Source organism: Coturnix japonica, chromosome 10 (genome assembly GCF_001577835.2).
Source record: "Coturnix japonica isolate 7356 chromosome 10, Coturnix japonica 2.1, whole genome shotgun sequence".
Classification (NCBI taxonomy): domain Eukaryota; kingdom Metazoa; phylum Chordata; class Aves; order Galliformes; family Phasianidae; genus Coturnix; species Coturnix japonica.
Genome location: NC_029525.1, coordinates 16,484,525 through 16,496,684, shown reverse-complemented (window position 1 = coordinate 16,496,684; position 12,160 = coordinate 16,484,525). Strand labels below are relative to the sequence as shown.

Genomic DNA, 12,160 nt, shown 5'->3' with positions numbered 1-12,160 from the left:
CTTTTCAGGCAGAGAACTATTCTGTTTAGCACATCATTCAAAAGCCAACTTTATCCATTCCTACAGATAGGTCTGCACGCACTGTTGTTTTCTGCACCACTCCTTGGTTTCTGCTGTAGTAAGAGTAGAAGATGATGGCCTGTTGTACAAAAACAAATGAATCACAGCTCAGGATTTCAATCTGCAGCTGATTTGCAGTCAGGGTAGATTGAGGTCACCTGCAGAGACTGCATGTGAGCAAGAAAGAGGGGCTGGAGTGGTAAACTGGTTGCATAATTCAGCGAGTGCCTTAATCACTTTTTTGACATCACTGTTGCTTGTAAGGATGGAAGTCCAGTTCCATTTGCTACACTCTTTGCAGAGGTGGACTGTGCATTTTATCTTGTTTTGAAAACACACCAGTTTTTGTCAGGGAATGCAGCCAATAAGGGCGCTGAAATTAAACATTTCATTCATTACTGAGCAGGGTTTTCCATCAGCTTTAATGGTAAAGATTTCCAATGATTTGGTGGGAGGCTGAAGATACACCTGTCTGTGAGTTTTATGTCACCGTGCGTGGGCTGCTACACGATGCTTCTGCAAGAAAGGCAGTTTCTTTTCTTCCAACTTCAGCAATTAGCTACAGGGACCAACAGCTTTGTTCTCCTCTTCCTCTCCCAATACCTGCTCCTTTCAACGCCCTTCAATAATGATAATCTTTTGTGTTAGATTCATTTTCCAGCAGGCAAATGGATTGCAGGATGACTTCTTCACATTGCTTTTGTGCCTGGCAAATAAGCAAACGTGGTGGCTGTGAATGCTCTTTTCTGCCTTTTCCTTATATCCGTAAAAAAAATTTGCCCTCTTGTCTTCAGGAAATAAAAATGTCATAATTACTTTTCTCTCTAATTATTAACTGTTAAATCCTGTGACTTCCTAATATTCATTATGAGGCCTTCATTAAACTGTTCTGTATTTCCAGTGTGTCCCAGTGGAAAATATGGGAAGAACTGTGCTGAGCTCTGCCAGTGCACCGAGAACGGGACGTGCAATCCCATCGATGGATCGTGCCAGTGTTTTCCAGGCTGGATAGGGCAGGACTGCTCTCAGTGTAAGCAAAGTGTTAATTCTCCATCTCTGCAATGAAATAACATGTTTTCCTGTTTAGTGTTTTCAGAAAGTTAAAGGCAGTTTCTAGGGAAATCCCTGAAGTATTACAGCAGCCAGTGCCTTACTCTCTTTATAGCTTATTTCTTTTAATTAATCTAAGTTAGCTTTGGCTTGAATTAGTTTATGCAGTTGGAATTTGCAGAGGCAGTAACTGGCTTCTGTTACAGGAAAGAGAGGTCACAAGCTCTTATCAGAAAAGAAAGCTCCCTTTTAATTTCTAGCTGGATTCCCTTTTATTTATTTTTTGAAACCATTTTCTTTCAGTTATTAATTAGATTAGAAATTATTAGCTGGTAGATGTTTTCGTGTATCAAGCCCACAGAACTGAGAAACCAGGCAGCTGAAATGTTTCCATTAAATGTAGTTTAATTGTAGAAGTCGATGTGGGCTTGGTGGGATGGAGGGTTTTCTTCTCAAAAGTTGCCCAGATGGAAGATTGGCATTTGTTGATCCCAAAGTGTCGTTTCCGGAGAGCAACCCTTAACTGAAGATAGATCACAGAGGGAAGCAATATCTTATCATTCAGAAATGTTACTTCATATTCAGGATACAACCACCATATTAGACAGCATTCCAGAATAAAATATATTAAACTTCAAGTGATAAAGTAGGAACTGGATAAAAACAGACGGCTGTAATTTTACTTTTATTGTGTGTCTCCCACAAGCAGAATATTGCTGTCACTCAAGAGAAAAAGGAAAAAAAAAAGGGGAAAAAAAAGAAGACATAAAGCTGCACAAATTCCTCATTATGTTTAGCCATGTAATTGGGAAATGACTGTTAGTTTCTGTTAACCTTGAGAAAGGATGAGTTTCTCCCTGAGGGAGGCAGGCCAGTTGAGCAGCAACAACTGCTTGTTTAGAGTCAGGAGGATGCAGGGATGGCTGCTTGGTGTTCTGGACTGGCAGAGCAGGAGCCTGGTTCTTTTCTCAGTTACCTTCCTGCAAAGAAAGGGTAAACCTCCTGACACAGAGCTGGCCTCACACCCGGCTCCTGGGGTCCTGGCCCGCAGCTCCGGAGCCTGGCGCTGAGCTGTCAGTGATCCTCCCTCGCAGCAGCTAACCTGGGATGACCGAGAGATGGAGCCACAAAAGGGACAATTTTAGCTCTGGCTCCGGAGCCAGTTCTGGAGACACACGCAGACCCCACAGCTCTAACTTACAAAGCCTTTTCAAAAGTATTTCTGGTTGCTTATAGCACGAACACTTCAGGCCAAATCCTGTTCAGCTGTACATTGTGTGAGTTCGGCGACCTTTTGTTTGATTTACGTCACGACAGGTTTTTTTTTGCTATTCATTCTGGCTTTGGTTGTGTGTGTCATATGCCAGAAACTTGCATTTATCGGTAGAATGGCAGCCAATGGCATGTGTGGAAATAGGCACCGTTTCTCTACTTTCAGGTTTCCTGGGAACCGTGCCTTATTAATTCATGCCTTTAATAGGAAGCAATGGAAAGTGCTTTTTAAAGCAAAAATAGAGTTGTTATATTGAAGGGTTATCATCATTTTGGATCTTTCGGTCTGGCACTAATGACTGTAACTTACTGCATTCAGTTTTGGAGGGAGGCTTACAATAACTTTTGAAAATGTATTAATATTGTACTTGTAGAAATATATAACAGACCTGGAGGTTTTAATTTAATATTGGCCCCATCAACAAAAGCAATCTGATTTTGTGGATGGGAATTTGTACTGAAAGAAGTTTCCCTTACACTTTTACATAATTTGAGCAGTGCTCCGCGCTTCAAATGAATGTGGTAATTTTAGCAGTTGATTGCATAGCAAAAGTAAACCACGAATGGCTGTGCTTTATTATGCAGGAATTTCTGAATATCAAAAAGAAAATTAAATTACCTCCATATCTTAAAACCCTGAACTGTCTTCAGAAATAGTGCCAGTGAGGCAGGGAGCGCTGCTGGAGCACTCAGCCCCATTGCGGGGGCACTCGGTGCTCACAGAGCAGACCTACATGGAGAAGAAATGTGGAGTTTGGCAGCATGGGTGAGATTGTAGCTTTGCAATCTGGGTTTGCAGAGCAATTGTTGGCATTGGAGAACCAGTCGTGGTGGGGGAATAGCTGCAGCAGTGCCAAGAACCACCATGCGACGTTCTTCCTTTGCTGCTGTCCTGCAGGCTCTCCTTAATGTTGTTCCCCCGCAGCACTAAAGCCATACCACTGCTGATAAATGTTTCTTATTTTCTTAGCTTGCCCCCCAGGTTTCTGGGGCACGGATTGCTTTCATTCATGCAACTGCCACAATGGAGCAATGTGCAGCCCTTACGATGGAGAATGCAGATGTACTCATGGTTGGACTGGGCTCTACTGCACACAGCGTAAGCCTTTCAGATGTGCTATTTTGTCAAGGAGTCTGTCAAAGTATGTGCTGCTACCTCGTGTCTCTTCCAAGTATTGCACTCTTGCTGCTGTACCACCTGCTTCATGTTTGTGGATGAATTCCTGTCACTCCAAGGAAAATGTCCTGAAGCTTCTCGAGGCTTTTTATACCCTTGGCATGCTAAAAAAATGAGGGTCCGACCATTTAGGTTATTGATTTGTTGTCAGAATCTGTACGGTCCTTTTCCCTGTTTCATAAAGCCCATTGTCTGCTTTAGGAAAATGTCTGAGATTTCTCATCTCACCAGTGCAAAACTATCAGCTCTGCATGAAAGAGGAGATCACATTCTGGTGAGCCTTCTGAGGGCTCTTACATTTCCAAGTAACCAACTGATCTCCAGCCTCTTAGAGAGTTTCTGTCCAGCTGTCTTCTTTCACTCCTTGAAAATGTAGTTTGTTTGTTTGCGTGAAGTTTTTATTCTTCTTAAGTGCTTAAAAGGCAATTCTGTAGGGGAAACGCTACTGCAAGAAAATTGGCTGCCATGGTAGCTCTGCATTTAGATCATCAAATACATGTTATTAGATATACAGAGGCTGAAAATCCATAGATTTATAGGCTCATTTATTTCGTGCTGTTAACACATTCGATTGTGTGTTTCAGCTCATTTCTTCATCTTTCCTTACTCTTCTTCCTGAAAGGTTGCCCAGCTGCTTTCTATGGAAAAAACTGTGCCAACGTCTGTCAGTGTCAGAACGGAGCAGACTGTGACCATGTCACTGGGCAGTGCACATGCAGGACGGGATTCACAGGCAAACAGTGTGAGCAAAGTAAGTAGCAGCATGACTTCATTTTCCCGTTTCTTGTGGGGGGGAGATCAGAATCCTTTGCAAAAATGGGCTGTGGGTCTGTCAGCCTCCAGCCCCTGGCACCTTGCGTCATCTGCAGGGAAAAGAAGGCATCTCTGGAAAGCCAGCTGGTCTTTTAGGGCAGTAAAGCATGGTGAATCCACTGCAGATTGGGCCTTTCCTTTCCCAGCATGAAGTTAGGTGAGATCAAAGCTTGTCTCACAGCCAGCACTGAGTGGAGGCAGCCTTCCCAATCCACTTCACTTGTGCCTTATCGATAGGAATCCCAAACTGCATCATGTCTTAGTAACACTGCTGAGAACAACAGCATCAGGTTTCCCCAGGCATGAAGGAAGACAGAAGAGTTCAAAAAGAGCCATTACACTCTCTGACTTCCAAGGAATGTTGAGGTTTCCCTGACAAAGTTGTTACACTATAGGTGTGGGTCAAATAAAGATTCATCTGTGCATTGAAAACAGATCAAGGAAACAAAAGCTGCTTGTCATTTTTGGAAGGACTGCAGTTAGCTTGAGTATTGAGCAAGTGTTTAACAATGAACTTCAATTACCTTGCAAGGGTACTCGCATATCTTACTGTAATTGTTGTCAGCGTCTTGCTGGCATATTTAGCACACTGTGCCAAATGGCTTCTTTAAAGGACAGAGATTTAGGGCCGTGGAAACTGTATATACTGCAGTTGAAAAATTACTTGTTTGTCCAGTACAGTAAATCAAAAGAAAATTCTCACGCACTTACTTGGATTCTAAATACAGGGTGAAATCTATCTCACCTTACCATAGCATTAATTCCACAGATATATTTTTTTCTTCTTTTTTTTTTGGCAGTAGGTAATGCAATTAAACATTCCTGCTAACTTTGCAAGTCAAAGGCCTACCTCAGAGCTTCCCTGCAGCTTACTACACAGATCTTTATGAGCACATTAGGACATATAACTCAATTCATGAACATCTTTTCCATTTGCTCGTACTTAATATTCATCCAAGTGTGTGTCTCAGGCTCAAATCTGCATGCTTGTGGGGATTACGGACGGCACCGCTGTAATTCTGTGAGCAGCCAGCTGACTGAATTCGTGTGCGCCTTTACCCGTGAATAAATAGGAAAGTATGAAGTTTAGGAGTAGAACTGAATCACAGCAGAAGGTTTTATGCAAGAAACGTTTCTAATTTGACCGCTCTACCAAGCCTGAGCTTTTATTTTCTATCCAAACAACGAATGCATTCACTTATTTGCTTTTCTACTGTTTAAAAGTAATAAGTATTGAGTATAATATCTATGTATTAAGACTCCTTCCTTCTCATAATCCCACTGAATGGGCAGTTGCACAACACTACGGATGAAATGCCAAAGTGTAAACATCCGAGTTATTGTAATGGTCCATCGTAGTAATTGTATGAATGCATTTCCCAGTTGGACATTCACTCATTTTGTCTATGATAGAAATACAAAAACAGGATAGAATTTCCTTCTGTGTTAGGAATCCTAGTGCAGAAACAGAGCAAATGGAACGGCTCAGATGCTCAGTTCTTTAAGTCCATCTCCAATGTGATTAGTCTCCAAGCACTATTGGGGATAAATATGAAAGCATGCAGGATTTGTTTGGTAAAAGTCTGCTGTGTTCATACGAAAGTACATTAAAACTTCTGTTTGCAGTCTCTGCAGGGAAGGAATGTGCGTATGCTATGCTCTTCCAAGATGTCTTCTGCAGCTTCTGAGATCATGCCCTGTTAAATTCGTTACACCTGTCATATATACCAGGGCTTTTCAAGTGTGCATGTATTGTTGGTTTCATCCTTGAGAAGTCTTGGATGGCTTTTCCGGAAGGAAAGTCACAGCTTCATACATTATACCACAAATTCTGTACTAATACATCTGTCTCCTGCTTAAAGCAGCAGTGTAACCCTGGGGAGGTATCGCAGGGAAACAAGGGTGACTTTTGTGCTGAATTTCCATGGCGAGGATCTCACCTTCTTCCTCCAGAAAGTCAGGATTCTTTCCAATCTTTTCTTTGGCTCCCCAGAGTGCTCACCAGGAACATTTGGTTATGGTTGCAAACAACTCTGTGAGTGCATGAATAATGCTACATGTGACCATGTCACAGGTACTTGCTACTGCAGTCCGGGCTTCAAAGGAATCAGATGTGATCAAGGTACAGTGAAATTCTATCTGTAAAATCTCTCTGTCCCTCCTTGTTTTGTTTTTGTTAACAATGATGTACTTACTTAAAAATCTCAAAAATGAATTGCGCGATTCAATTTACAGTGTGTTATGAATTACTTTCAACAGCGGCTCTTATGATGGAAGAATTAAACCCCTATACTAAAATTAGTCCTGCTCTTGGATCAGAGAGGCACTCAGTGGGAGCAATCATTGGAATTATTATTCTCCTTCTAATTATTATGGTCTTGCTGGCACTGTTTGTGTGGTATCGACGGAAACAGAAGGAGAAGGGCCATGACATGCCAAGTGTATCTTACACTCCAGCCATGAGGATGACTAATACAGATTACTCACTTTCTGGTAAGGGTCTTTTTCTGTTAATCAAATACTGCCTCGTATTCCTGTATGTTGGGGAAATTAAGCTCCTGTGATGTATAACATGCTACCGAGTATCAAAATTAATGGTGCTTCTGTTCTTGCCCTAAATACCATGATCACTTAGCAGAGACAGGAAAGCAAATACAACTCAAAATTGGGCGAAGCTGTTTTATTTATGAAAGATTATTTGCAAGACAGTGGATAGACGTAGATGTGGAATATGCTGCATGGAATATATAAAGTACTATTTTTCTTCTGTGAAACCTTATGATGACTTTTTGGTGAGGAAAGGAGTTGACTGGGTTAATATTAAGGTTTTGCTTTTGTCTGTGTTGCTGTTTCTCATTTGAGCCCTTGTATCTGTTGTCCCTTCTGGGTGCAGACCAGCCCCTGTTGCTGAGTCAGCTGCTGTCAGTATTCTTCCCAGGAGCCAATAAAAGCAGGAGCAAGGGAGGGGGAGGCTCTTTAAGTCTGGAAAAAAAAAGGAAGTGGTACTGATTTCTTTCTGGCTTTTTTCCATCTTCTGTTGCTGCTCTGGAGATCAGTTTATCTTAACAGATTGGCTAAGCTTTGGAGGATGTGATCTTCTCTTCATTGCTGTCATTCTTCATTCCTCAATGGCCAGTCTCAGGTAGGAAGCTGGGTAGGAGGTAGCTTTACCTCCTTCCTGTTTCCTCCAACCTGTCCCCAGTGAAGATCTGCTCAGGGTTTGCTGTCCTCTGTCTGCTCTTTGCTGCACCTCCCTTTGGACATCTGCAGGGCTGGAGCTGTAAGTCCTGGTAAATACCAGCTCCAAAAGCAGGCAGAGGTTGACCCAGCGCCTTTGCTTTCTCAGCCCTGCATTGCCTTTTTCTTCCTGCTTTCTAGCCGGGATGCACAAGGCCCAGCCTCTTGCCTCTGGTTTGCCCTCTGTGCTGCTCTGGAGTGGCATGGCTGCATTGTGTGCCTCCATGCCCTGGGTGCACCTGAAATGAGGCTCTCGCACCAAGCAGATGTTACTGTCTGCTGAACGCTGCTGCCTAAACTCGTTTTTAGATCACTCGGGCTTATACTGGAACATTCCTTCCTCTCATAGCTACAAGACGGGAGAGGAAAAATCAGCCTTGGACCTCCTCTCATTGCCTTGTTTTTGAATGTTAGCTGTGCAGGCTTGTGCCTAAGCTGCCCATTTGGGTAAGAAATTTATGAAAACAGTGCCAGAGAAGGCTCATCTGATCCTTAGCTGGTTGCCAGCATGATTTGGCCTGAAATTTGTCCTTTCTCCATCATTTGAAGAGCCAGACCACGAACGTTCAAAAGAGAACTGTGGCACATCTCAGCAGCAGCAGGGCTCCAAGTTCCAAGAGAGCAGATCACAGCTGCTGGCACGGAAAATTGTTCTGGACTTTTCAACCATCCATTTTGTTCACTTTGACACTTCATCCATTTATTTACAGAGCCTGTTCCACAGAATATATTTGTGAGCTCTCCTAGTCCATGGATATGTAACCCGGCGTGTTGAAGAGGCACAACTTATAAGTTTGCATATGAGACGTATTGCTGAGGTTGGGAGTTCCTGACTGCAGTAATTGAGCTTCTCCTTCCAGACAGTGTTGTTTTTTCCCCATATTTTTACCATGAATGGAGATTTCCCAATTGATCTGATGGCATCCCAGTGCCACACTCTGCAAGAAGTCTGGAGGAAGGCAATGCTGTGAAAGGATGTTTTTAGCTTTCAGAGTGAAGGTAGACAGACAACTTTCCTCCTCAGCTTCAAACCTTTGAAGCTGCTGGTAGCCCAGCACAGTCCTTGCTGGTTATGCCTCTGTAGGCGCTGTACCTCCTATATGATGTCCTTCACGTTCCCTTAAGGTGTTCCTTCTGTCACACGACACTTAAGCAGAGAACACTATGGGGATGGATGAATTCCTGGATGTCTCACAAATGTCTGCAGGATCACATCCTACAGCTCCACCAAACCTGGGATCTCTTCTGGTCTCCGGGCACAGCAGTGCATTTAATTCTTGCTCTTGTGGCTTTACTGCTCTGTATCAGCTCAGTTTGTGAAAGAGCTGAAGTGTCGGGTTCTCTAGAAGGAAACTGGTACTGTTTCCATTGTGTTCATCACATACAGTGATGGGTTTGCTGAGTCTGTGCCTTCCCATTTGTCTCTGTGCAGTCTGTTGCTGCATGCAATAGAAACTTTGTCTCTCAGGAAGCTGCAGCTGAGTGGAGTCAGCCATGGGGGAGGCAGGAATTGATGACAAACTGCTGTGTCTTGTGCAGAGGAAGACCAAGAAGTTAGAAATCATTCTGCATCTCCATCTCATTATAACGTGTCTACAGGTGTCAGCATTGCTTCAAGTTTTCATCTTTCAGGAGGAAATGTACAAATTCTGCACAAACTCCTTGCCCAATCCTGACACTGCTCCAGTGGCTCTACAAAAACTCCCTTTTCGTCAGGCACCCTCCCAGCTTTGGCTTTGCTGGTGCTGTTTTCAGCCTAACACTTCCATAGAGCAGAAAATCAGATGAAAACTGAGACAAGATCACAGATAAGAAATGGAGACCCATAGCGTGGCTGGATGGCAAGAGCAACATGTGTGTGTGAGCGTGCACATGCATGTGTGCATTGCAGAGGACACTGAAGGAGAGTAGCAGCATTGCATGGAGGTATCAGAGGTTTTTGCCTGGAGTCTTGTGTGTGCGTTAAGGACGGAATGAATTCTCTGCGGATGCACTCATGCAGTGAATATAATCTTTTGCAAATCTATGGACTTTGGCCCAAATTCCTCCTGAGCAGTGACTGCAGAATCCAGCCCTGCACGGGTCTGTGGTTACCCTGGTCCACCATTGCTGCTGTGTGAGTGGTGGTGTCATCGTCATAGAGAATCACATGTACAGATCAGCAGCTCCTGGGGGTGTAATCAGTAACTTGTGTCTGCAGGATGTTTGGGGTCTATTTGAGGGAGATTATAGGAAAGGAGAAACCCCGGGCAGCCCTCTGACTGTTCAGTGTTTGGGGATGAAGGGTGTGGCAGCAGAACTCACTTAAAGCAACTTGGTGGGAAGGAGAAGCGCCCACATTGGAAAGCTGACCCACAGCATGTGGATCTAAGAGCAGACTGTCCCCCATAAGCCTGAAAGCAAAACAGCACTCCCAGCATGGGAGCAATATATTGCGTCCAACAGAGGATTTTAAAGCATGGATCGTTAACTCAAGGACACAGGGACAGAAGGGAAAATGATGCAGCAGTGCTGGAGAGCAGCAGAGATTTCTTATCAGGACTTGCTCAGAGGCAATGCTATGGGCTGAAGGGACACTGGAGTTGTTCTCAGTCATAACAGGCTTTATGACAGGGGAGAATCCAATGCTGACAGACAAAAGCTAAGCAAAGCTCAATACAAATACAGCATCCTGAGCCTTCAGCCGCCACACTGACACTCCCTGTGAGTGGAGGAGATCCATGCAAAAAAACCAACTGGGAGGAAGAAGAAATCAGTGCCATTTTGCAGCTTGAGCTCTCTGTTGTTCTATCTACTGCAGAGCGCTCACTCCTTGTTTCCATGCCCCCCTGTCCTCCTGCTGCAGGATGTGGATCGTTGCTCTTTGTGTCCCCGCACAGCCGTGGCTCACAGTCCTTCAAGGGATGGAGCATTCTGGCTCCCATCCAGATCTGTGCCTTCCAGCACTGCACAGCCAGGGCTCACAGCAGGCTTTGCCTTCATGGGGCCCTGCACAGGACAGATCTCTCCCTGCTAACATTGACATAACCTTTTGGAGCTGTTTTTGCTTTGTTTTAATTTAAATTGTTGGCTTTTTTTTTGTTTCTTTTTAGCTATTTAAGTCTATGTGCTGTTCAGAGCAGAAAGAAATTCTCATCTTTGGGAGGAGGTTTTTTCTTTCTTCTTTTTTTTTCCTGGGATAGCATTAGATTTGAATTTGATGTATTTTCAGGCAGCGGTCGTAACAGCTTCATGAATAAATGTGTAGAAAATGGACTGTGCTATCAAGGTAAATCAACCTGTGTGGGTACTTAAGTATCAGCCAAATGGAACTGTGTAGAAGGAGTAATTCTGAGTATATGGGGCTGCATCCAATGAAGGAAGACAAGATTTCTGGTGATGCAGACTTGTGTACGAGCCCAGATTCATTAATTCAGCACAGTGCTAAGTAGCAGGGCAGCCTGCTTTTCCTTCAGCTCATTTTGGGTGCACAAGCTCTATGGCCAGATAAGCTGGGTGTGAATTTGTAAGGCAGCAGCTGCCTCGGCAGTGTCAGCGTGCACCTCTTATCTGGCAGCAGAGAAGTGAGCCGGACCTTCTCTTCAGGCTGATCCTTGCAGCTGAGAGGGCACAGCAGATAAGGGAAGGGGAAGGCAGCGCTGAGAGCTCGGGCACGAACACTCACCTGCAGAGCAGAAAAAGGTGGGTTGGAGCTGTGCTCCCCGGTGAGCAGTCAGCGCCTCATGGGAAAGCTGAAGGCTGTATGAGCAGATGTGTTTGGTCCCAGACACAGCCCTCATTTGCAGACCCCTGCAGCAACCTTTTGTGTGTAACTCTATTGCAAATACCACACAGTTATAGCTGAGGGAGGCGGTGGAGCCCTGGCAGGCTGCCTCATCTCCCCAGCTGCTGCACTGGGCAGGAGGTAATTGGTGTCAAGCTGAAAGAAGCTGCATGAAAATGCTCGAGTCCTGGAAGCGCGTGCTGATCTGAGAGCCTTTGCTGGCAATGTCCTCAATACAACTGGACCAAAAGGTTCTGCAGCAACCTCAGAAATTACACTGCATGTTCCAGCAGAAAGAAGATGCTGGGTCAGGTTTGCACACTTCACGTGGAGGTTCCTCCTCCAGCTTTGTGCCACTGCACTTATGTAATAGACACCCTGCAGCTAAAACCTCTTATTTGAAACGGGATGTTTGGCAGTAAATTAAGCCGAGATCTCCACCAGGTGTCAGCAGAGCGAAGTGCCCAGCCACAGGAATGCAGGATCTGAATCAGAGGAGGAGGCGGCTCCTGCAGGCAGCGCCTTGCCCCACCAGCTCCATGGGCAGCTGCTTCTGCACACCTTGCTGGGGCTGACCTCCCTCCTGCCATCCGAGCCCTGCTCCTTACAACTAACCCGCGTGTTTCCTTCTTACAGGGCGTGCTGATGACATGGTTTATGAGTTATTTGGGTTTTTCACTCCTCCTTCTGGCACAGCTTTGCAATGCGTGTCCATTTGTTGTCACTCTGAAGCCTGCCTGGCAGTGATGTTTTCCTTAGAACCTCCCATGGAGATACGATGTGTTTCC

General features: G+C 44.6%; 1 protein-coding gene across 6 annotated transcripts in view; it reads left to right on the top strand.

Annotated features, from left to right (window-relative positions):
• The window catches only part of MEGF11 (multiple EGF like domains 11), a 255,429-nt gene that overhangs the window by 225,007 nt on the left and 18,262 nt on the right, over positions 1–12,160 (top strand). For all 6 annotated transcript variants that reach the window (XM_015873314.2, XM_015873318.2, XM_015873316.2 and 3 more), the window contains 5 exons: positions 962–1,090; positions 3,353–3,481; positions 4,182–4,310; positions 6,366–6,494; positions 6,632–6,865. In XM_015873314.2, the coding sequence (XP_015728800.1) occupies positions 962–1,090; positions 3,353–3,481; positions 4,182–4,310; positions 6,366–6,494; positions 6,632–6,865 (750 nt within the window). The remainder of the gene's footprint in view (positions 1–961; positions 1,091–3,352; positions 3,482–4,181; positions 4,311–6,365; positions 6,495–6,631; positions 6,866–12,160) is intronic.